The sequence below is a fragment of the Scardinius erythrophthalmus genome, assembly GCF_964197995.2.
Source record: "Scardinius erythrophthalmus genome assembly, chromosome: 21".
NCBI lineage: Eukaryota > Metazoa > Chordata > Actinopteri > Cypriniformes > Leuciscidae > Scardinius > Scardinius erythrophthalmus.
The window spans coordinates 24,669,410-24,693,025 of record NC_138241.1 but is presented as its reverse complement, the minus strand read 5'-3'; the positions used below and the strand labels follow the sequence as shown (position 1 = coordinate 24,693,025).

General features: G+C 35.5%; 2 protein-coding genes across 3 annotated transcripts; both read right to left on the bottom strand.

Moving 5' to 3' along the window:
* Positions 1 to 4,263: 4,263 nt before the first annotated feature.
* hkdc1 (hexokinase domain containing 1) lies at positions 4,264 to 13,883 on the bottom strand. The gene is made up of 18 exons (XM_081351368.1): positions 13,642 to 13,883; positions 11,874 to 12,036; positions 11,554 to 11,702; positions 11,166 to 11,285; positions 10,899 to 10,994; positions 10,002 to 10,101; positions 9,583 to 9,766; positions 9,180 to 9,335; positions 8,662 to 8,895; positions 8,239 to 8,543; positions 7,686 to 7,834; positions 7,403 to 7,522; positions 6,855 to 6,950; positions 6,520 to 6,619; positions 6,185 to 6,368; positions 5,639 to 5,794; positions 4,746 to 4,979; positions 4,264 to 4,670 (listed from the first exon to the last, which is right to left on the bottom strand). Exons 1-18 carry the CDS (start codon positions 13,702 to 13,704, stop codon positions 4,520 to 4,522), a joined length of 2,760 nt encoding a protein of 919 aa, XP_081207494.1. The 5' UTR covers positions 13,705 to 13,883; the 3' UTR covers positions 4,264 to 4,519.
* A 1,347-nt stretch (positions 13,884 to 15,230) lies between these two features.
* On the bottom strand, positions 15,231 to 23,448 carry supv3l1 (SUV3-like helicase). Of its 2 annotated transcripts, XM_081350523.1 has the most exons (15): positions 22,973 to 23,448; positions 22,747 to 22,824; positions 22,437 to 22,544; positions 21,508 to 21,622; positions 21,206 to 21,374; positions 21,013 to 21,124; positions 19,914 to 19,991; positions 19,209 to 19,300; positions 18,839 to 19,019; positions 18,476 to 18,569; positions 18,053 to 18,272; positions 17,886 to 17,966; positions 17,612 to 17,788; positions 16,256 to 16,404; positions 15,231 to 16,114 (listed from the first exon to the last, which is right to left on the bottom strand). In XM_081350523.1, exons 1-15 carry the CDS (start codon positions 23,241 to 23,243, stop codon positions 15,736 to 15,738), a joined length of 2,304 nt encoding a protein of 767 aa, XP_081206649.1. In that variant the 5' UTR covers positions 23,244 to 23,448; the 3' UTR covers positions 15,231 to 15,735. The 2 variants fall into 2 exon arrangements, with proteins under 2 accessions (XP_081206649.1, XP_081206650.1); XM_081350524.1 differs by lacking the exons at positions 22,747 to 22,824; positions 22,973 to 23,448 and adding an exon at positions 22,640 to 22,675.
* Positions 23,449 to 23,616: the final 168 nt, after the last annotated feature.

The window sequence follows — 23,616 nt, the reverse complement described above, 5'->3', positions numbered from 1 at the left end:
CGTTATGAAGACTGGATGTGTGAAGCTGGAGGAAATAAGGAGACTCGTGATTTGTAATTTCGGGGGGAGTCAGTCAAATGGATGGCAACAAAAACATCAGGGGGTCAAATGTGAAATGCCCACCCCTAAAATGTGTGAACAGCTGGGGAGGATTAAATATTTACATTAGAAAACAAGAGAGGATCTGTATAACATGTTGATGTTAAAATACACCTAAACGCACAATGCAAAGGAAATGAAGTCCTTGTCTTACATTATCCATGTCATTATGTGATTTAATGGTCATTTAAAACGTTCATTACAATGACTGAGTTCATTACAATGACATTTAAAATGCTTATTTTGTGTTACATTGTTTTAAATATTCTTCACAAACTCTTGTGGTTACATTTTGTTAATTTTCTGAAAAGTACATAAATCTAAAAAAAAAAAGACTTTAAGCTTTAGACATAAATGGTAGGCCATGTCAAAATAACTTTATAAAATGTTTCAAATTTAAATATTAAAAAAAAAAAAAAATTATAAAATATTTTATAAAATAATTAAACAGTTGGTACCATTTTATATGTGCTGGATAGTAAATGCTTATGTACTAAAATAAATAAAACAATTGATACCCTTTTATATATGCTGGATATTAAAAAAATATGATGTGATAATTAAAAATGACCCTTTGATAGGATATTAAATACATATGTATTAATAAAATAAATACATAAAATGTGGTACCCTAATATAAAATGGGTATATTGAATGCTGATGTAATTATACATTTTAAAAATAATAAAAAATCAATACTCTTTGATGTGCTTTACATTAAATGCTGATGTAAGAAAGTAGCTAGTTTTAAATGTGATTTTATTCATAGTGGAGCTGTTGTAGTTACATAGAGCTTATTTTACAGTCTCACAGAGGAATGTCACAGAGGGAATTTGAGGTAATTGCGAGTGAGGTGATGGTAACACAGGCCAGATGAGATTATTGTGGGTCGTGCGCCAAGGCACGCGCCATCCTCCCCCCTCTCAGAGGCGCGTGAATGTGAGGGCGTAACATCCTCTTTCTGAGCAGAGCCAATCAGAGCAGAAATTCACTGAGATACGTCACAGGAGCAACGCAAATGACAGATTTTGCTACATTCATATATTATTTTAGCTCATATTAGAGCACATATCCATTACTTTACCGAACTGTGTTACATTATGATTTATTATGACAGATAAAACACACCTAAGTCCTTCATGACAATAATACTTGGAGGTGCATGCCTTAAAGATAAGTTTTCCTGGAAGAGAGCTGGTCATATTTTACAGGATATGCATCTTACTGGCAAAAAATTTCACTGTATATGGCACACAATCAAATGTCTCCCATTCATTTACAAGGGAACAACGTCCAGCCAGTAAAGTACTTTGCATTTTGGAGTAATGACATCATTTCCTGGTAGATTTACTCACTGTGCTGGGAGTGTTTGTGTGTTTACTTAGCGTATGTTACAGCGGAAATATGAAATATAATAAATAATGTCTGACATATTCACAAATGACCTACCCCTTAGATACAATAATCTTTGACTGCTGAAAATTCATGCATGAATAAGCAATAAGCAGTCATAAAGGCAGATACCATGACAGAGCTGAGATTTGTTCAAGGACAGAGAGCTTAACTAATATAACAGAACTTTAGATCCATTTTTAGATATGTTCTTTAATATTTAGATGATTCCTCATCAGGGGTGGTTGATCCAGTTCAGCAAAAGAAGAGTTTCATATGTCAATTCATCTCATTTTCTTTGTTTTAAGGTTTTGCTTGGAAAAAACAGTATCTAAAAATAGAAGATATACATTATTTATACATAGTATTTTTCTAGTATTTTGACTTATGACTAACCTTTCAGAATGCATTTCACTTTTTTATAATAATAATAATGATGATTTTTCTTAAAATATGACATTGAAGTAGATGTAAGATTGACTGCTGAGATTAGCTAAAAATTATTTAAGAATCAGCATAAAGTGTGATTTGGTTTGTTAGACAGTCCCTTGGAGCTATAATGGTGAAGTGATATGCATCATTAGTGACATTTTAGTGCAAAAAATGTTAATCCCAACATTTAACAGCTGCTTTCTAAAATGCCTTTAGAAGTAGGATAATTATAGCATATCCTTAGCAGAAATTGCAGTTGAACAGGAATAAGCTGAATGTCTGGTCTTTTCTTATATACTGAAGCAGAGCATAACACATCCCCCCTACCAAGGGTCAAAGAAATTATCTTGATTTACACTAACATAAAATGCATTAGGCCTAAAAGTAATTGTCAGGAATTTGTCTGTGGACAAGATTCGTCAATATAAATGGTTGGATAAATGATTTGTGATTTTACTGTATACATATATATGTCAGGATTGACAAATAAACTATTTGTGTAATGTACAACTCAACACTATGTTAACATAGGGCTTTTGCTGAAATTGACAGGGCCTGGGATAACTTTAAGGAAATAAACTGTACAAAATATTCTCTAAACAGCTGTTTTACCTGCTCAGATGCAGGATGTAGAAAGTTTCAGTCACCTTCACTTTCCTTAACTGAAGGCAGGTTACTCTAAGAAGTGTGAGAGAGAATCTCTGTCAGCTGAACTAGTTGGCTCCTTGAGATCAAGTGGGATTAAATATGTGCTCTTACATAACACAACACGAGAAGAGTCCAGTTGGATTGTTTCTGAGCTTGTCCTTTTGATATTTTACTTATTGATGTGGATCAAATTGTAAAACAAAATTCTTGCATGTACAGAGGTCAACTGCATATTGCTTGAGAGACAATATGAAACAGCACGCCATTATTTTATTAAGATTGCTAGTAATGTTACCAGAGAAACCTCTCTTTCATTTTCATTTTGCTTAATTTAGCATTTTATCCTTAGGTGACTTATAAATTGCACTTAGTTAGCCAACTTAGCTAACCTAAGAAGTGTACACTTACAAGACTGTAAAGCTTACATGTGAAGATGTGTGCATGCTATGTGCAGGTATAGTGACGTGCTGGTGTGCATGGCAACTAGCTCTAGCTCTAGCCTACTATTGTTCAGCTGAGAAGCTAGCTAGCATTTGCGGGAAGGATTACGATGAGTAAACTTTTCCCTTCCTGCTCCATGAGGATTTGTGAGCAAGAGCTGGCCTGATTTAACTGCTTCATTAAATCCCCTGGAAGCTTAAATTAGCGAACACAAAAGGGAAATGTGCTAATGTTACCCCACATGGATCTATTAAATCACCTTTTGTCAAATAGATTTCAATCGTACGTAGTGATATACGTTTCCAAAGAACGTAACTAAAAATTACATAGTGTTGTTACAACTTTGCTGTTGTCAATAAAGCAAAAATTTGTTAAAATATCGTCGACTTAAAGGGATAGTTCACCCAAAAATTTTAATTATGTAATTTACTATGATTTTCTTTCTTTGTGGAACACAAAAGAAGAAACTTTGAAGAATATGCACTACCGTTCAAAAGTTTGGGGTCAGTATGATTTTTAATGTTTTTGAAAAAAGGTCTCTTATGATCACGATTTATTTGATCGAAAAATCCACAGTAATATTGTGAAATATTATTACAATTTAAATTCTCTATTTTAATATATTTTAAAATGTAATTTAATCATGTGATGGTAAAGCTGAATTTTCAGCATCATTACTCCAGTCTTCAGTGTCACATGATCCTTTGGAAATCATTCTAATATGCTAATTTGTGCTCAAGAAACTTTCTTATTATAATTAATGTTAAAAACAATTGTGCTGCTTAATATTTTTGTAGAAATTGTGCTACATTTGATTATTTGATAAATAGAACTTATTTGAAATATAAATCTTTTACAACATCATAAATGCCACTTTTGATCAATTTAATGCATCCTTTCTAAATAAAAGTATTAATTTCTAATATCTTATAATAAACTTTTTTTTTATTTTACACTAATTCGGCTCTACTAGTCAAATAAAGACATTGCCTTTGAAAGTACAGTATCAGGTCCTAATTTAATTTGGGTGTTTGGTCTCCAAGCTTCTCAGACCGCATCACAGAGCACTAGAGCAACATACGGTCATGACATTCCATCGCACAGCCACCGCCCCCTTTAGTTTGGCCTCTGTGAGTCTTTCACTCTGACTGCCCATGCAAACTGTTCACTGAGTCCGAACAAAAGGACAACAAGAAAAAAAGCCTTCAAAGAGCCAATGTACAGTGAGAGTGAAACCATCCTGAACACAATGAATGTGAAAGCGATGTTTATTGCAATAATTAATACATAAAAAATAACAATAACAAAAAAGTAATAAATGAAAATCTCTGTCAATGTCCCTGAATGCACTTAATTTGATATGCAAAAAATAGATGCAATTTCATATGCAAGCAGCAAAGTGAGATTTCATGAGCGTCATCATCTAATAAATCTATATAATTACTTATAGAAACCCTGTACTCTTAAAACCACAAATGCAACCCTCTGAGGAACCCAGTCCGAGCGTCTAGCGAGGTTCTTGTTTCTCAATATGATGCTGCCGTGCTACAGCCGTGATCAGGGCCGCCCCTTTCCCACTGCCATCCTCTGATAGGATAAAATCCACCTTACAATTGGGAGCGAGCTCTCTGACAGTGTCCTTTAAGATGGTGGAGAAGCTGTCAAGAAAAGCGACATGTCAAGATTAGGATATGAATCAAATGCAAGTAAATGTTCTGCTAATTTTTACTTACTGTGGATGTAGCTTGTATAGGGTGCCGTCCACTCCCACAGTAATCTCCAAATGCTCTAGTCCTCGGTTCTCCCGGATTTTGTCTACAACAGCAGCCATTCCAGCTCCGCAGAGCTGAGCTGCTCGTCGGGAAACGGCTCCACACACTTCCTTCACAATAATACTGTCATCACATGTGCTGTCCAAGCCCAGATGCTGCAGAATGCACCTCACTTGCAGTAGTGCCAAACGGTCACTAAGTAAATGGAAGAATGGAAGCACGAGTCACATTAAGTGCATTATATTACATTTATTCACTAACTTCTAGTTAGTGAAATGCCTATTATTAAAGGTGCTCAGTATTTTTTTTCCCTCATTAAACAACCTGATGAAGCATGCATGGATAAATAAGTTACAGAGTTCACCTTTAAAGTCCCCGTGAACCGGAAGTTGCAAACGACTTTTCTCCAGTGTTATGACGTATTTCCCAGTGAAACGGAATATTGAACAGAGGGCAGGGTTTTACTCTAGCGCTCCTCCTCTCCATCTCTGCTCATAGCAGACTAACGGTTTGAGGGGAGTGGTTACGCGTTGCCCAAACCAATTCCTCAAACCTACGTCATCGGAGAAGGTCCTCCAATGCAGAGGGGAGGGGCATTTTCAGATTTTGATTAAAGATTACCATGGTAAAATTTTTTTTTTTAAATATTTTCTTGCACGGATTAATTGTTCACCACAAGACTAGTAATATGCGCTAACAAAGTAAATAGGGTCAATTTTGATTTCATGGGGACTTTAATATGAGGTTTTGGTAAAGTTGAAAACAACAGTAGATGCCAAAATATTTGGGAAGCTGATCTCAGTCATGTGACCAATATATTCGATTGGCCTATATGTCAGAGACGGTTAATTTACCTCTCAATCTGTGAGAGGAACTTGGTCTCAAAGATGCCTTTGGTCTTCAGTCTCTCTGTGATGCGTCCACGAAACAGAAGACCACGTCTGGTGAGATCAATGAGAATCTGCCTTACAATCTCTCCCAGATACATTCCACTGGTCATCTTTTCAAACCTGTAAATGAGAGGATAACACATTAGATTATATTTGAAAAACTTGACACATTGCCACAGCTTTTTTTATTTTATATAAATACTTCTTCCTCCTTCTTATTAATAATATTAATAGCAATAATAAATTATTTATTTTTATAAAAATATTATTTAAAATCAATAAATAAACTATAATATTCTCAAATTTAAATGCCACTTATTTTTGCTTTTTTTGCTGTTCATTACAACAGGTTGCTAACACTGTTCCTATGCTTTGAGAAAATCTTTATAGTATACTGCCTCCATGTGGACAAATGCAGAAAACCTGCATTGCATTTGTCTTTCACAACTTTCAGATGACAATCGAAAAATAATATCACTGTCTAAATCGTCTAAAAATGGTAATCTTTACCTTTGTTTTCCTGCATTGAGTGAGCCTTCGTCCACCTCTCGGTCATATCTGGTCCGGATGTCCTCAATATTATCATTTTCTCCAAATCCACCCCACTCAGTGTTTATACACATCTGCCCTTCATCACCCTCCACAAACTCGATGTTCTTCATCTCCTCCATGTAACACACATTGCTGCCCGTTCCTGCAGAGTTAAGATTCATACGTGTTGACATGCTGAATACTGAAATGCTGCTTTTTTGCGTGTGTTGGTTTATAATCAGCAGTGATTGTCAGTTAAAATACAGCTTCACTGAAATACCACAGAAACACCTCGGAAATACATTAATACTTACCAGCAATAAGACCAATCTGACATTTAGGGTCCTCGTATGCACATGTCATCATTGTGCCAACTGTGTCATTCACAATAGCAACGATATCGAGATCAAATTCCTAAAAGAACAAATTAAATCATAACCACGCCAATACAAACATCAGTAGCATAAAATAGTTTCATTCAAATGAGAGGATTATAAGCTACAATATAGTTATTTACGCAAAAATATAAGCAATGAAGCCTGAATACTCTTATTATATGACAATAGAACATTAATATTGATGATGGTGCTTCTCTGTAAGTGGATGAGTGTCATCTGCAAAAACTACGTGATGTTTGCTTTCCCCTCACGTTTCGTCTTTTGATGGCCTCTCTCAGCATATCCACAATATCATAGCCCTCACAATCTGTCGCTTTGAAGCCTTTCGTCCAGCAGACCAGATCTCCCTAAACAAGTAGATGATGCAAATGGCAATGACTTTTAATAAAGAGTAGCATTTGTCTGTGCTTTAAGTTTGTTTTAAGGTGTTTAAAGGGTTGGTTCAACCAAAAATTCTGTCATTAATTACTCGCCCTCATGTCGTTTCAAACCCATAAGACTTTTGTTCATCTTCAGAACACATATGAAGATCTTTTTGATGAAATCTGAGAGCTGTCTGTCCCTCTGTTGACAGCTACACACCTACGACTTTGATGCTTCAAAAAGTAATTATACAAACTTCGTAAAACGAATCCATATGCAATGTGCGGTTTAGTCCAAATTTTCTGAAGAGACACGATCGCTTTATTAAGTCATTAATGACAACATTTTTGGGTGAACTAACCCTTTAAACCTCGTTGTGATAATTATATTGACAATTGAAGTGACCTCTGATAATCCAAGGTAGATGCTTTTTTACCTTATCAATACCTGTCTGACTGCATGGGAAAGAGAAGGTGAAGCCAAGAGGCAAACGAGTGTTCTTTATTCCCATATAGTCCAAGAAATCCGAGATACACTGAACTATGTGGTCAAACAACTGGAGGGGGAAAAAATTAAAAAAAATTAATCATCTTAAAATGTCTTGTGAATGTTGTACTGATAATTTTTTGCACTCTCTATAGTACATTGATGTTAAATATGTAATACTAATGTATTAATTTGCACCAAAATGATTCTGTTTTTTGTTCATAGTGCTTCACCTCCTCTCCTGTACCCTGCATGATCTCCAGTGGGATGGCATAAATCTTGTTGTACATCCGGACTGAATTCCGCATACCAGTTCGAATCTTAACCACCAACACACGGAAATTGGTTCCACCAAGATCCAAGGCAAGGTACTTTCCTCTTTCTGTGAAAGTAGCAACATTCAGTGGCATAAAAAGTTTCTTAATTAGTCAATTAACATGTTCAGCCTTCAAATTTCAATTTAAGTTTCCTATTGATTATACAAATAAAATCAAAATAATAATAAAAAAAGGTCTCCAACATCCCTTCAACCCAACAGAGGACAAGAAGTTTGAAAAAGGAATGGATGTATAATATAATATAATATAATATAATATAATATAATATAATATAATATAATATAATATAATATAATATAATATAATATAATATAATATAATATAATATAATATAAACAATATATAAAAGAGATAAAAATATCAATAGTGATAATAAATAATAACTCTGAATTCCCCAAAGATGTACTGTTTACACCATGATTGCTGTAAGTAGGCAGTTTCCCTTTACCTGTCCCATCTGGAGTCCTGTAAACATATGTGGGCAGCATTTTGACTGATGCGGTTGGATGGGAGTCTTTCTTCAAGCCTCGTTCCAACTCCACATGCATCTTCTTCTTCACTTCCTGGAGCTGTGTGGAGTTCAAGGCGAAAGCCGCAAGGGTATCGTCAATCTCCTTGCGTTGGGAAGCTAAACGCTGAGCCACAGCAGTCACCATGGCGGCACCTTTTGCACTGCCACTTTCAGACAGCACAAAACGGACATGACAGTCTGACACCAGATGGCGGACCACCTTGTGGAGCCTCTTGGGGTACCTTTAAAATACAGATACAAGTATTAAACATTGTGGATTTAAAAAAAAAAAAAAAACTTCTATCCAATTTCGTACTAAAAACCTCCTTGGGTTTTACGTATGAAGGTGAACTGACGCACTGCGGATGTGTTCGGTACACCGTCCCATCGACTCCTACAGTGGTCCGAAGGGTCTTCAGCTTTTTGTTTTCTCTGATCCGTGTCAAGATGGCAGCCAAAGCGGCAGCAACTAGATTAGCTGACCTGAAGGACACGATGGTGCAGACATGCTGGACAGCAATGCAGTCATCATCACTGGGATTAAGTCCCAGGTCTTCCAGGATCTCCCTGGTGTTCTCCAAACCGCCTTTATACCTGGAAACATTCTCAGTTAGAATATGTACATTTAAACCCCGTCTACACCTGTGCCAGATTATCACAAACCACCAAAATCCAGATTAAACCAGCATTTATGCTGAATCATGGTAGTGTTTTTTAGCAGGGAAAATTCCTAATATTCTTAAATAATCACTAACTTAAAACCAATAGGTTGCCATAGGATTCCTCATAGCTAGAAAAATTATATATTATATATTTCTTATTTTAACCCATCTAATATCGGTTTATATTTGTGATCATGTTTATATTTATGATCTTACTGTTCAATCAAGCAGATATGATCGGTCTGGAATGTTCCTTTGGTCCTGAGAGCATCACTGACTTGGCCATGAAACAGTAGACCCCTTTTGGCCATCTTCAGCAAGATGAGTCTCACAAGCTCTCCCATGTACAACCCACTCACCATCTTTTCAAAACTGGTTACAAAGTTACAGAGTTAGATAATACATAGACTACAAAACTTGAAGAAAAAAAGCTGTTAAGTGCACACATCATTTGGGAATAACCTTCAGTAAGAGTGGAATAAATCAGAAATGCCCAAACGTTTTTACTCCGAAGGAAGGGTCAAAAACAAAACTTGATAGGCTGAAAGTAAATGTTGCCCTGATTTGGGCATCCCTGTGTTAAAGCAATCTAATGACTTGCCCATCAATAAGGACTTACAGCTGTTTTCCTGGATTAATTGAGGCGGCATCAATTTCACGGTCAAAACTTGTGATGAAATCATCAAGCACACCATCATCTCCAAATGCCCCCCATTCAGTATTAATACACATCCTGCCTTCATCTCCTTCCACGAGATCAATGTGTCGCATTTCCTCCATGTAACACGCATTAGTACCAGTACCTGCGGAAACAGATTGCAGCATTAAATCAAGCCGTTCATTTTCCTCATTACAAGAGACAGCTTCCTTGCCCTCTCACTTTTGCAGGATTCTTTTTAGGTCTTTTAGTTTGTTGTGGGTTATTTAGTTTTAGAGATATTTTACCTATGAAGCAATACATATTTTGTGTGCTTATATTTCATTTTAAATCTATTGAAAGAAAATTGTCCAGTCCAAAAGTGTCCAATGAGGTCTTACCTATAATAACCCCCACCTCACAGTTCTGGTCATCATATCCACAGGTCATCATGGCTCCCACTGTGTCATTGACCATAGCCAGGACATCCACGTCAACATCCTTAACACACACACACACACAATAAGTTTCACATTTAGCTGTGTTCCGAAGTAAAAGTTTGATGCAGGGTTTCTACGCAGTTTGGAAAAGTATGGAATTTGATCCGAGTAATTTGCAGGTCTGGATAAGTATGGAAAAAAGAAAACAGTGTATGGAAACATGTTTGTTTTAAGACTATTGCCCCTATGCAGTTTTCTAACAATAAAATTTAAGATTTTCTAAAAAATAAATTTATAGTGATCGTTTAGTGATTGTCAAAAAGGACTGAATGAATTTCAAGGCGCACATTTTCATATTTGTCTTTACTATAAGCGAGTCTCGTTTGAACCACACTAAACGAATGAAATGTGAGTCTGGAGAAACTCTGAGGAGCGGTCAAAATTATTTGCTCTGCAATTTTTAGCGGGCGAAATTCAGTTATTTTTAATAGGAATTCACGCGATCTGGAATTTCATGTGAGGGTGAAAGATTTCCACATGAAGATTTTGCAACAGCTTTAAGCGTCATGTGAATTTGTAGTGTTGGCAAATGGAAAGCTGCTTGGTTTGAAAGTGGCTGTGTGAGCTGTGCTTCATACAATGCTACACTATTGATAATAGACAATTGAACTTTGTTGCATGTGAAAGTTTGCTAATGTGACCGTATCTTTAACTCAATTGCAAGTAGAAGTCACAAACACGAATCCCCAATACCAGCTGACTACTGTGTTATGACTTCTACCTGGAGTAGCACCAGTTGGTTTCTACTTTCTACTTTTGTTCATTGAAAATGATGAGCAAAGAAAATGGTATTCATACCCCAACTTTACGAATGGCTTTTCGTAAAGACTGCACCACATTGGTCCCTTGAACACCTCTCAGCTTGAAATTCTTGGACCATGACAGTAAAACACCCTGTGTCAACACAAACAAAATGAGTCAGAGGAGATCAACTGATATGAATGTCTATTTCACTGGTTTATTGATAAAGAAAATCCACTCAATCTCTCAATGACTTGAGAACCATGATCCAATTAAAACGGTTCATGTTAAATTTGATATAAACATGTCAGAGTTCAGTTGTACCTCATCTATTTTGGACTGCGCACATGGGAAGGAGAAGGTGAAGCCCAGAGGTTTTCTTGTGTGATTAATGTGGTGTTTCTCTAGAAAAGACTTCAAAGATTCTGCCACATGCTCAAAAAGCTGAAGAAAGAAAGAAAAGAGAGGCATTCAAAACATTTAATATTAGAATAACATAAGAATAATCTGCCCTTTATCCATGTAATTATCTACCGTGACTTAGATCCTAAGATCAGCCTACGTTATAAATACTATAAACAATAAGAGAACTCACACCAAAGTTTGTTCAGTCTTTTCTTGTTAAAATCATAATCATAATCCACTGGAAACAACTTATAATCTGCAATGGATTCTTTATTGTTATAACTCATATTTGTGAAGCAATAATCACCTCTGTTCCTCTGCCATTAAGGATCTCTTCAGGGATGGGAAAAGTTTCACTTTCCATCTGGACTTTCCCCTTCCCATCTTCTGAAACCTTCACCTGTAGTACTTTAAATTTTGAACCCCCCAGATCCAGTGCCAGAAACTCACCCTTCTCTGCAGGAGAAACATATGAAACAGAACAGATGTAAAGCTATCATGAACATTAACAGATTTGAATTATTTAATATTACTCAAATGCAGTGATTCTACAGCTTTTTTTTTTTTTTTGGTGTGAAAATGGTTACAATAGTAACCATGATGTGGCCATGTGTCATGTTAATGTACCCGAGCCATCAGGTGTTGAATAAACGTGGGTTGGGAGCATCTTCACTGCAGCCGTAGAGTTACTCTCATTTGACAGTCCTTTCTCCATCTCCAGCCGAAACCGAGATGATATGTCCACCAGCTGTTCATCTGACAGGCGCATGGCATACAGATATCGGTCTACCTGTTGAGAAACACAATTATTTTAAACACTCTCTTCTGTTGCCTGGCGTCGTTTCCTTCACACTTTGTTATTACATACATTCAATGAAACAAAATACCGGGGAATAAGTGACTGAATAAAAGGGTAAACAAAACTGAGAAATAAAAATATTAAAAATGATATTAACACATTTTGAACGATTGATAACATAAAAATCACCAAACAAAAAATAATACTAATATTATCAGTGACGCATGCAATTATATGACACAGTGAAAGATAATGTAGGCGTGTTTCTTGAGATAAAAATTACTGTATACTGCTATAAAATAACAGACTCAACTATCCGTGAAGAATGTGGACATACATCTGATCCAAAGGCTTGTGCATGAAATTAGTTTTGCTTTTTTTTTTTTTTTTTTTTTTTTTTTAATATAGTAAAAACCATAAGATTGAAAATATTATTAAAAATTAAAATAACTGTTTTCTATTTGAATATATTTTAAAATATAATTTATTCCTGTGCTGGCAAATCTGAATTTTCAGCATCATTACTCCAGTCTTCGGTGTCACATGATCCTTCAGAAATCATTCTAATATGTTGATTTGGTGCTCAAGAAACATTTGTAGGTGGAAATGTAGGAGGTGCGAGTGAATGAACAGCAGTCTCTTCGACTCTTATTAACTTGAGCAAGGCATCTAGCCCCTAATCGCTCCCTGGGTGCGCATTAAAAAAAATGGCTGCCAACTGCTCCAGGTGTGTGTGTTCAATACTCACTGCTGTGTGTGTGCACTTGGATGGGTGAAATGAGGAGTACAAATTCCTAGTATATGACACCATGCCTGGCCACACATCACGTTACATTACGGAAAAAATTAATAATGTTCTTAAAACGTTAGCACATCAAACCCAAGAAATTGATGTTTCATTATTTAATGGAAACATTATCAAAAGGTTTTTAGAACATGTTTTGTTAGTTACAGTACAGCTTAAAAAGCATCCCAGGATGTACCTTTGCTCCCTATAATTCCCATCCATCAATTTGTGTTATTTTATCGCTTTGATGACTTAGTAAAGAGCAAGTAGGTGTGTCCAACCCTTAACTGGAAATGTGTAATAGATAACTTTATAGTAAACTATTGAAAGAATGGGGGATTAAATACAAAACAAAACATTAAAAATATATTTTTTTTTTAAATAGCAAAAAAAGCCAATGACCAATAAGCTACAACAAAATAGTCAGTTTAAATTACAGCTCACAACAAGGTGTGAACTTTCATGGAGATGAAAATCAGTTCAATAAATGCAGATGAGGAGGTCAAGGTCCTTTCTTTCTCCTCATGCTGTCTGTTATCTGCCCACAAAAGGCATGTGTGAGAAGAGTTAATGATTCCACAGGCCACAGTGAAATCACATTCATCATCAACACTAGGCAGCATCTGACAACACACTGACAGAGTTAGACTCTTACTGTCAGCGCAGAAAAACACAAAACAGAACATCACGGAGTGAATACATCTATACTTTATCAAGGAGTACAGGGCATTATTTTGTAGATAATATATTCTGATGGAGAGTTTGTCTAAAACACATTTTAACAAGTATAGAGGTTTATGATCAGTTACCTTCTTGATCTGATCCTCCTGGAGCTTTGAGAAGTAAAATGACAGCAAATGGACCGCAAACATCTTGACTTCCTGAAGCAGGTGGTTTACCTCAGATAAAATGTGATTTATTATTGAAAAACAAAATGAATGACCAGATTTAAATGCGTACCTAAAATCCCCCTGAATCCTCAGGAGTGACTCTAGTATGACTGAGAGAAACTTTTCTTCTGAGCTTGTATTTCACTGATCCGGAGTCGCATGCTTGCTTTCCCCTCCCCTTTCACGGCTAAATAATTAATAGCTAAGCCTCGTCCGGCCCCTCTGCTCTCCAGTCTCTCCTAGCAATGAGTTTGGATCCACTCCAAACAGCAGGAGCACCTTAAAACAATCATGAGCGAAACAATAGATCAAAAAGAGTTCTTTCTATTTGGCTCGAGTTCAACATGTAAACTTCCTTCATAAGAAAGTGAAAGATACAGAGAAAAAAAATGTTTAATGCCTTATCTGCAGTCACCAGGACAGATCTGACAGGATCAATGAGAGGATATTTCTGCCCAGACGATACCAGGCCTTCTGTTTGTAACTGGAAGGTATTAAACATAAACTAAATGTGCTGAAGTTATAGCAACAATATTTTTTTTCTTTCTAAAACCAAAGGAAAATGTTCAAAGATTAAGATGTCGCTCAGACGTTCAGCTAATGTGGTTACCATAGTAACAGACTGAGATTAACTGGGGCCTTTAGCAAACACTGAGCAAATTGATCTACCTAACATTTTGAACACTTCATTTCTTCGCTGAATCATTCATCCTGAAGAAATGACCCAGCATCACCTGCTGTTCCATTTTAGTGGATGGTTACAATGGTAAAATGTATCAATTTGTAGACAAAACTGCCCTAATTTTCACAAATAGGGCACAAACAGTAGTCCCTTTACTTAAAGGTATAGTTCACACAAAAATAAAAATTCTGTCATTATTTTCTCACCCTCAAGTTGTTCCAAACCTGTTTCTTTCTTCTGCTGAACAGAAAATAGTATACTCTTTTATACTCTTTAAAATTAAGAATGTCGGTAACCAGTTTATGGACCCCATTGACTTCCATAGTATTTTCTTTCCAACTATGGAAGTCAGTGTAAGTTGTTTGGATTCCCATATTCTTCAAAATATCATCTTTAGTGTGGACAAAATCTGCAGTCATTACCCATTCTGGAGCATTTTTTAAGTTTATTTTTTACAACCTTTAACCTATAATTACATCAATATGTTATTATTACATTATTATTATTAGTGGACTTTATGCTTGTTTAATTGTTATTGAATGTTTATATATAAAGTTTATAAAATGTAATAAAAATAAAATCATGGATGATCCTTGACCTGAATCTTTTTCTGAGACTATAAATAATTAAGAATATCTATTTTCTTTTTAAAAAAAATAACAAAAAAAATTTGACATCAGTTTAACTTTTCCTTATTGGTAGAAGGAAATTACTATCAATTAACCCTATTAAAGTAAATCTGTAACATATGCACTGATATTTTTAAACTGACCCTTACACAAGGCTGTTGCAGTTAGGTGTACAGTGACGAAATCACTCCATGGTTCAGCTTTAGTCATTCATTGGTCAAGTAGGTTTCCTAAAATAACATCAGACTGCATTACCCTGCTAAAAATAGAAGAGAGTAAATACAAATTATTGGTTTTTCAACAACAGGTTCAATAGACTGACAAAAACTCTAGGTCATGTGCAGCTTTACTTTTTTTGGGTCATGGCATGGGAACCTGAATTTCTCTCTTTTTCTGCATTTTTAAAATAACATTCTGTCAGCAAAGAAACATTTTTCAGTGGTTAGGCAACGGAGAGCTATTAAAAATATCAATATAATTTTATTGTAACATCTAAAAGTGTGGGACAGTCCTCTTTTTGACACTTGATTATACATTACTGTGAAAATTGCAACTTTTTTTAGTAAAATAGATGTCAAACCGCTCCATAAATGGAGAGACAACCTTTACATCCAGTTCAGAACATCAGCAATACAGCCACATTGTTCTCTTGATCTTCTAAAAGTAGGCTACGGAAAAGCCCATGTTACACAGTATTAGTGTTCACTTTTTCTTTCTTTTCCCTTTATTTGTTGAAACGAAGTCATCTCCATGTTGGCTCTGCTCTCTGACCCATTCTTTTTGCAGCTGCTCTAACAGCTCTTTTGTCAGTAGTCCATCCCGCAACAACCTGGAACTCAGTGAAGAATCCGACGGCCTGAGCTCTTTTCTTTGATTATGGGCTTTTAGCACTCGTCCCCTCCTCTGTGGCAGTGTGTCTGAATCAGGAAGTCTTATAGAGGCTGTGGTTTCTGCAGAGTGATTCTCTGTGGCACGGATAAGCCGTGTGATGTTACGCACGCCAACCTGGATGATTCCGTCCAGTTCCTGTTGGATCTCACGGATGAGGTTAGCGTCTGGGAACATGTCCATGAAGCGATAGCTGCAAGAGGGAATCAGTCCAAGAGGATTCAAATTATGGATGACATCAGGGGAAAAAGGACATTTATTTATTGCTTTCTGATTTAGTGCTAGAATTCATCTTTAGGTTTAGGTTCATCTTTAGAGAAAAATATATATATACCTGAGCCAAAGGTAAAGATCTAGCACATCATGGACAGCCTCCAGGTGAACCAGGTCCTTGATGTTTTTGGGAGGGGCCAGGGGCCAATTCATATTTCGACACACCCAGTCGAACGTCAGAGGCTCATCTCTGCTGAACTGTCTGGCAAACTACAGAGGACAGATTTTTACAGCATTTATTAGACATTTATATACTATTAATATTTTCCAGAGTTGCTATTGTTAACTAAAACTACAACTATTAAAAATAATTTACAGTAATTGAAATAAAGTGAAATAATTAAAATATAAATATTACATGAAAAACTTATTAGATGGCAACTAAATAAGTTTACATTGAAGTACTAAAATGACTAAAACTGAAATAAAAATGAGAACTACAGAAATATACAAAAGGGTAACACTTTACAATAAGGCTCCATTTATTAAATGTTAGTTAACAAACTAACAGTGAAAAATACTTCTAAAGCATTTATTAATCTTATTTGATGTTAATTTCAACATTTACTAATATATTATTAAAATAAAAAGTCAGTTAATCAGTTAATATTTAAACAGCCTCTTAACTAATGGAAACTTATTATAAAGTGTTACCAAAAACAAAAAAAACCCTCAAATTACAAAAGCACTTAACAAAATAAAACAATAAAAACATTTAAAAAATAAATGAAAAAAATAAACCCCAATTCAAAATATTAATAAATATTATAATAGTACATAAGTAATAATAAATATTATAATAGTACATAATACCTAAAAAATTGCTATTAATATTGTTAATTACTAAAACTTTAACACAAATTTGTACTTGAAAATGTTACAATATTATTAGTATAAATAGAAACAATTCACTGCTAAACATTTCTATATATTATTTTCATATAAGCTACTGCTATAACTAATATAGAACTAGTATAATTTCTAGAATCTTACTGCAAAGTGTTTAACACTTTAACAAAGTATGCTATTAAAAGAAAATAATATATAATAAAAGACTAAATACTTCCAGTTAATCAGAATTGCTGTTTCTACTGTGGCACAGCAGCCATGTTAGTGACAGGGTTCCCTCACCATTTTTCAATTTAATATCCATGAATTTTCAGGTTGTTTGTGATTTTTTATTCTATAAAACGTCATAATAGAAATGACCATTTAAGATTTTATTCATTTTCATGCTGTTTGTAAGTCAAAAGTTTTCTGGAAACTTTGCAGTGATAATGTAAGCACAATTTTCACACGCCATTTCCGCTGTATTATAAATAATTTCTAATAAAACCAAATCAGACAAATGGCTACGTTTTATATTAATCCTCAGTAATCCGTTTTCCACTGTGAGTTATTCAGGTGGTTCCCTCACCTTGAGAAAGGATGTACAAACGAAGGGCTGCTTCTTGTTGATGGGGGCCGTGCAGAACACGTAGCGGGAACGCAGATTCAGTGGGATATGCTGAATCATATCCGCCAAGAATTTGAAGTCATCGATGTTACAGACAAAGTAAAGTCCATCCACTTGTGCGAGACTCACAAATATATCCTGTACAGAGGAGCAGAATGGAAACGGAGTGTTTTAAATGGTGATTACCACCAGTCAGTAAAATTATAATGTAAAAATGTTGAATATTTAAACCTACAATGAGGTTTGAGAGAGTTGCATGGGGAAGATGGTAGGCAAACATCTCTATCTGCTCCGCTGTGGGGTGTAATCCTGCCATCTAAGAGGAGAAATTAACAAATGATAAAACCTTTTTCCAAACAACATAAATTTGTTTACTTTTATAATAGATAAAACTAGCCTTACCGCAATAGGGTCAACAGGTTTCCCCAAGATCTCCTTTAAAACAAGCAAGTCGTCCCTTTGCATAGTAGTGACCTCACCCTCTTTAAACACAGAGCTGAAGCGTCCCGCGCGACCAGCGATCTGCAGCGCCTGTGACGTGGAAATAGTGTCTAGCTCCTTCTCCCCCTTTTCATTCACACTGGGTTTTACCAGAGAGTTAAAGATGATTCTCCTAATACTCCTAAAAGGAAGTACAGTATCATTATTAGTCCTTAGAGTCAAAAAGTTTGAGAACCACTGATATATATATATATATATATATATATATATATATATATATATATATATATATATATCAAAATATAATTAATGATCACCTTAAAACTTTATAGTTTGATTAAGTGTAAAAATGTAAGATAAGGTTACTGGAAGGAAGTTACTCACAAGTTCAAACCCATTCCAATTGCATCCGTGGCAACTAGGATTTTGCAAGGGTCGTCTGGATCATTAAACTTTTTTGCTTGAGCCAACTTGGTGCCTGTTGACCAATCAAAATATTAGTTTAGTTTCCAGATCAAATAATAGTAAGTACATGTAGTAACATGTAACTACGCTGACTTAAAAATAAAGTGTTACCAAACGTTTTTGTTGTTGTTGCTGCACAGGATCGGTTCTTTCTTTTGCATGTTAAGATATTCACACAGCAAAATATTGTGGGGGCCATGAAAGTTTTGTGAAAATGATCAAAAATGCTGGCGAATTTTTTTTTTGTTAACGCTGGCGGGGAACAGTTAATGTCGAACTTACCAGGGGGCAAGCTGCCATAAATGACGGCACACTCCAGGCCACGGACTTCTATCTGTCGGCTGATTGAGTAGATGTCGTTTTTGCTGAAGCACACGATGCAGTCACCAGGCTTTAGGTTATCTAATGATTCCACTGCATGATTTGAGATTGAAAAGGGGGTCAGCCTCTTATAATTATGCACCTTAAAGACAAAAGAGCATATTATGTCAAACCACACTAATGAGCTCAATATCTCACAACATTGGGCAAACATTGAAATATTTCTTCAAATCAACAATTTCACCCAGGCAAAATAAGTATCACCTTGCATTTACTAAGCAGTCAGTAACTAACTAACATAACTAAGCAGTCAGTAGTCTCTCAGACTCACCTCAACCTCTTCACCAGTGGTGAACATGAGTTCAGTGACAAAGTCAACTGCTGCAGATTCTCCACACACATGGATCTCCTCAGCACACAAACCTATTCAGAAAGAGAAATGCATCTTTAACATACCTCATTCAACAGGTTTATATGAAACTACAGATTTCACCTTGCAGATGAAATTTAGTCTAGTATAGTGTGAAAAAAGTTGGTGAGTTTAATATTTGTAAAGTAGAAGGCATTTAAATATTATTAATAACTTGACACTAAAGATTAATATGAGTAGGCACAATCCAACTGAGAAAATAAAGTGATAAAAAGGCTACATTGGGGTCAGAAAAAAATCAAAAACAAGATCACTGATGAAAATGCTTCTAATTTGCATTATTTACTAATTTAATACATTCGTTTTCATTACAAATTATAATATCAATTTAGTGATTTAGGTGAAAAGAACCTTTCATTTTGATGAATTTCAGAATTTCTTAGTCAATGTCACGAATTTGCGTAAATGTAATTAGTGACCTAGAATATGATACATTTCTTATTTATTTTGACATGACCAAGTTTTTAAAAAAATATCCTAAAACTTGTTTTTCCATGCTTAAGTAAATGCCCAATGATTAATATGCTCCCAGATTTTTGAAAACCCACTATATGTGTAAATAAATTGTGTTTCTGTATAAAAAAAAAAGAAAAAAGGTCAACCCACCAAGAAGAGCTCTGGTCCAAGCCCACCCTCTGGAGGGATCTTTGATCATTTGAATCTCATCAATGACTGCCACTTCATCTAAACAAAATATTCAAACAATAATAATATTGTTTCATTTATACAGTACTTTTCAAAATCTCAAGGTAGCTTTACAGTCAATGTATGATTAATGAACAGTCAAGTTACACAAAAAACTATGTATATTTATTTTTAATATTTATTTATATTTCTTTGAATTAGTTTGAAAAGTATATTTTATATTTGTTTGTATATTAGATTGCTGAAAGAGGCTATACATAAGAATTTTCATGTATTAATCGCTTTTTTAATAGGCAACGTGTGAAAAAAAAAAAAAAAAAAAAAAAGAGACCTTCCCCGACTTTCTAGGTTGTCTATTAAAGCCTGTAGACTGGACGTTTTTGCCGGGAAAATCAAAAGGATGTGACATTTGTGTGCGCTCCCGAGAGCCTCTCTTCCTATGTCACATGAAACGAATGCTTACAATCAGGATAAATCGCCAAAAGAGCCATTCTGTGATATCAATGTCATATAAAGAAAAGGGATTAGTTTAAACTATAGTCTCACATAGCCAGATTTATATAGTCTATAGTCTCAGATATAATTTATAATCAAATGATCAGAACTGTCTAATTTTGTCAACATGATGGCTGTGAATTGTAGAGCTGGTGCAAACATCCACATAGCTATGATCAGATGCTTCTTAACTGCTGTTTTCTCACCGCTGTCTTTTTTGTTGCGAATTTATTTATTTATTTTTATCTAAAGCCGCTCTCAGCAGTGTGGGCTGCGTCTGGATGTTCGTTAACAGTATATCGCTGCAAAGGTATTTCACAGTTCTTTGCTTAGAAGTAAAAAGAACTTTGCTGTGAGTATATCGGAGCCTTGAATCCTGTTCAGTCTCTTATACGTTACGTCTGCACGAGTGCGAGCACAAGCAAAAGTTGCTGGCTGCAGTTCACTTAATGGCCACTGGTGTCACTGATAACAAGGGTTTCTGAATTCTACATACAGCCTCTTTAAGATTACCATCAAGACTCAAGTATTCTCACATTCAAACGAGCATATTCTCCATACTCACATGGAGTTGTGACACTGCACATCTCTATCGTAGAGGCAATGTGGCCAGACGGTCTTCCTTGTGGATCAACAAATTTTCTCTCTTCTCCTGTCACCAGATCACACGGCACTCCCTAATGGGAAACCACACATAAGCGGCTCTAACATCCACGACTAATGCAATTACATTAAAAAGTCTAAAGAATGAAACTCACTGCATCATTACTCTTCTCATAGATTTCATGGGCCAGTAGCTTTAGAGGTCCACAGTAAACTCCAGACTTGGCTGCTAGGTATCTCTGGATGGCATGATAGGTCTTACCACTGTTGGTGGGTCCTGCGTGAAAAATGATCTTTCTTTGAATAGCTCTGGCCTCTGGATACCTGGAACACACATTTTTGTTCAAAAGATTGTATTGGTAAAAATACTAAGAACTGTAATGACTGTTTCATGGTATGGTGTCAGAAAACTATGGTTTACACTATTGGTAAAATCAGAGAATGAAACTCTCAGTACCAGTTTGCTGGGACCCGTAAGTCACTGATCTTGCGTAAATCGTCCATACAGTCCAACATGGGAAAAATCTGTTTGGCATGTCTCATAAAGTAAGGGAAAATATCATCTATGTGCCCTGGAATGAGGAAAAGGAAGATTAATAGATTTTATTACACTGTAAAAAATGACCGCAATTTAAACAGTGAAAGAAAAACTCTACGGTAAACACCTGTTCAGTCAGTTCAGTTCACAGTCAGTTTGCTTTTTAAATACAGTAAAAACATTAATAAATCTAACAAGCCATTATGTAATTTTACAGTAAAATACTGTCAACTTTCTTATGCACATTAGGGTTTTATGCAACATATTATGTTGTTAAAGGAATAGTTCATCCAAAAATGAAAATTAGCCCATGAGGACCCCTGGAGACGCGTGGAGCACTTTAATAATGAATAGATGCGCTTTGATGGACTTCCAAAGACATACAGCCATTCACTTCCATTATGAAGCTTGGAAGAGCCAGGACATTTTTTAATATAACTCTGATTGTATTTGTCTGAAAGACAATATGTCATATACACCTAGGATGGCTTCAGGGTGAGTGAATCATGGGCTTATTTTCATTTTTGGGTGAACTAACCCTTTAAATTAATGTTTGTTGAGTTATTTTAGTTTCATGTGTGCTACCATGATGATGCTTTGTATTTGTATGACACTGTGTGCACCTTCTATTAATACTTCCCTCAGTTAGTAGAAAAGCTACTTATGATGAACTTTGATTGATCATGTAGCTTTTACAGTGTTTTTTGGTGGTTGTTAGTGTATTATAAGGGCACAAAACAGATTTTAGTACTTAAGTAGGTTGGTATATTCACATTATCAGTTAACAAAGCTTACAATATTTTTTTTAGTTTTTACAGTGTGTGGATATTGTCAGAGTAAATACTCACCAGCTTCACAGCAGATGTCACTAAGAATGATGTGCAAGTCAGCATTTAGTGCGTTCATTTCCAGCACATATTTCCTAAAGCTGACAAACGCTTGATGGAAGAGACGAGCTGTTGAAGAACAAATAAACAATAATGCTTTAATGACACAATGATGCAACAAACCAATTTGTAACAAACAAAATACAATAGTATCCCTGACATACTGCTTTGTGTATATAGTTTTTAGATGGGCACAACGTGACCCATCATGGTTGATCAATGTTAATTATGTAAGATCAGGTGATAATAATCATGGGTCCATGATTCTCACCATCAAGTCCTTGGTCAGCTGCCAGTTTTTGCATCTCTTTCCTTTTGTAGAATCTATTCAGTAATTTGAGGATTTCACCTGTTAAAACCAGTAGAGAAACAGATCAGATGTACTTCTGTTGCAATAGTTCACCAAATGTATAAAAATCTAGAAAAACACCAGGACACCAATGGCTTCTCGCCAGATCCTTAACGCGATTATACAATATTCTAATAGCATAACATACTTTTGTCCAGCGGTTGCGTCAACTCAGCGCCGATTGCCGCATCCCAGACTTCCTCACTTTTGACGCTAAGCGGTATAAACAGGGATGTGTCCAGGGGTCTCGATGAGTTGTCTGAAGATGAATGTCTCCTGGATAATTTTTCAGTCGTCCTTCTTGTTGGATGTAATGAAGTGTTGTTTGCTACTGCTACAGTGGAGAAGCTTGTGCTAGCACATACCCGGTATCGGATGTGGCAACGTGACAACAAGTAAACACAGCGATTTACTGACATTTTTAGCTTCCGTTAATCACGTGCAGCTGGATGAACAGAGTAATAAAAACTGACAGTAGCACAATTCATATTATACACTTAATGTTAAACATAAGTTCCTTTCAGCTACAGCAACTGTCCCAGAACCTATTATGACAAGGAGGTCAAGTTCCCCTCAGTGAGTGACAACGTGTAGAAGGACCCAAGAATTTGTGGTGCCCGAAGTAATGCCTGTTTTTTTATTTCAATATTTATTCAAGTCTTAAAATCAAGATTGGATCAATTTAAAGGAAATGGATAATATGTGTATAGTAGACTACAATATCATGAGAATACGTTCGCTATAAAATGTGCAATCTTGAAGGATAATCATTTTTGGATTGTGGGTATGACA

Bases quoted from the DNA above. Each gene is read 5' to 3' on its own strand.
- hkdc1 (XM_081351368.1), bottom strand. From the start codon at position 13,704: ATGTTTGCGGTCCATTTGCTGTCATTTTACTTCTCAAAGCTCCAGGAG. The intron at 9,767-10,001 runs GTAAGACCTCAT...CTGTTTCCGCAG, and splicing joins TGAGGTGGGGGTTATTATAG to GTACTGGTACTAATGCGTGT. The intron at 4,671-4,745 runs GTAAGTAAAAAT...TTTTCTTGACAG, and splicing joins CTATACAAGCTACATCCACA to CTTCTCCACCATCTTAAAGG.
- supv3l1 (XM_081350523.1), bottom strand. From the start codon at position 23,243: ATGTCAGTAAATCGCTGTGTTTACTTGTTGTCACGTTGCCACATCCGA. The intron at 19,020-19,208 runs GTGAGTCTGAGA...TTTGTCTTTAAG, and splicing joins CCACTGGTGAAGAGGTTGAG to GTGCATAATTATAAGAGGCT. The intron at 18,273-18,475 runs GTGAGTAACTTC...ACTTCCTTTTAG, and splicing joins ATTGGAATGGGTTTGAACTT to GAGTATTAGGAGAATCATCT.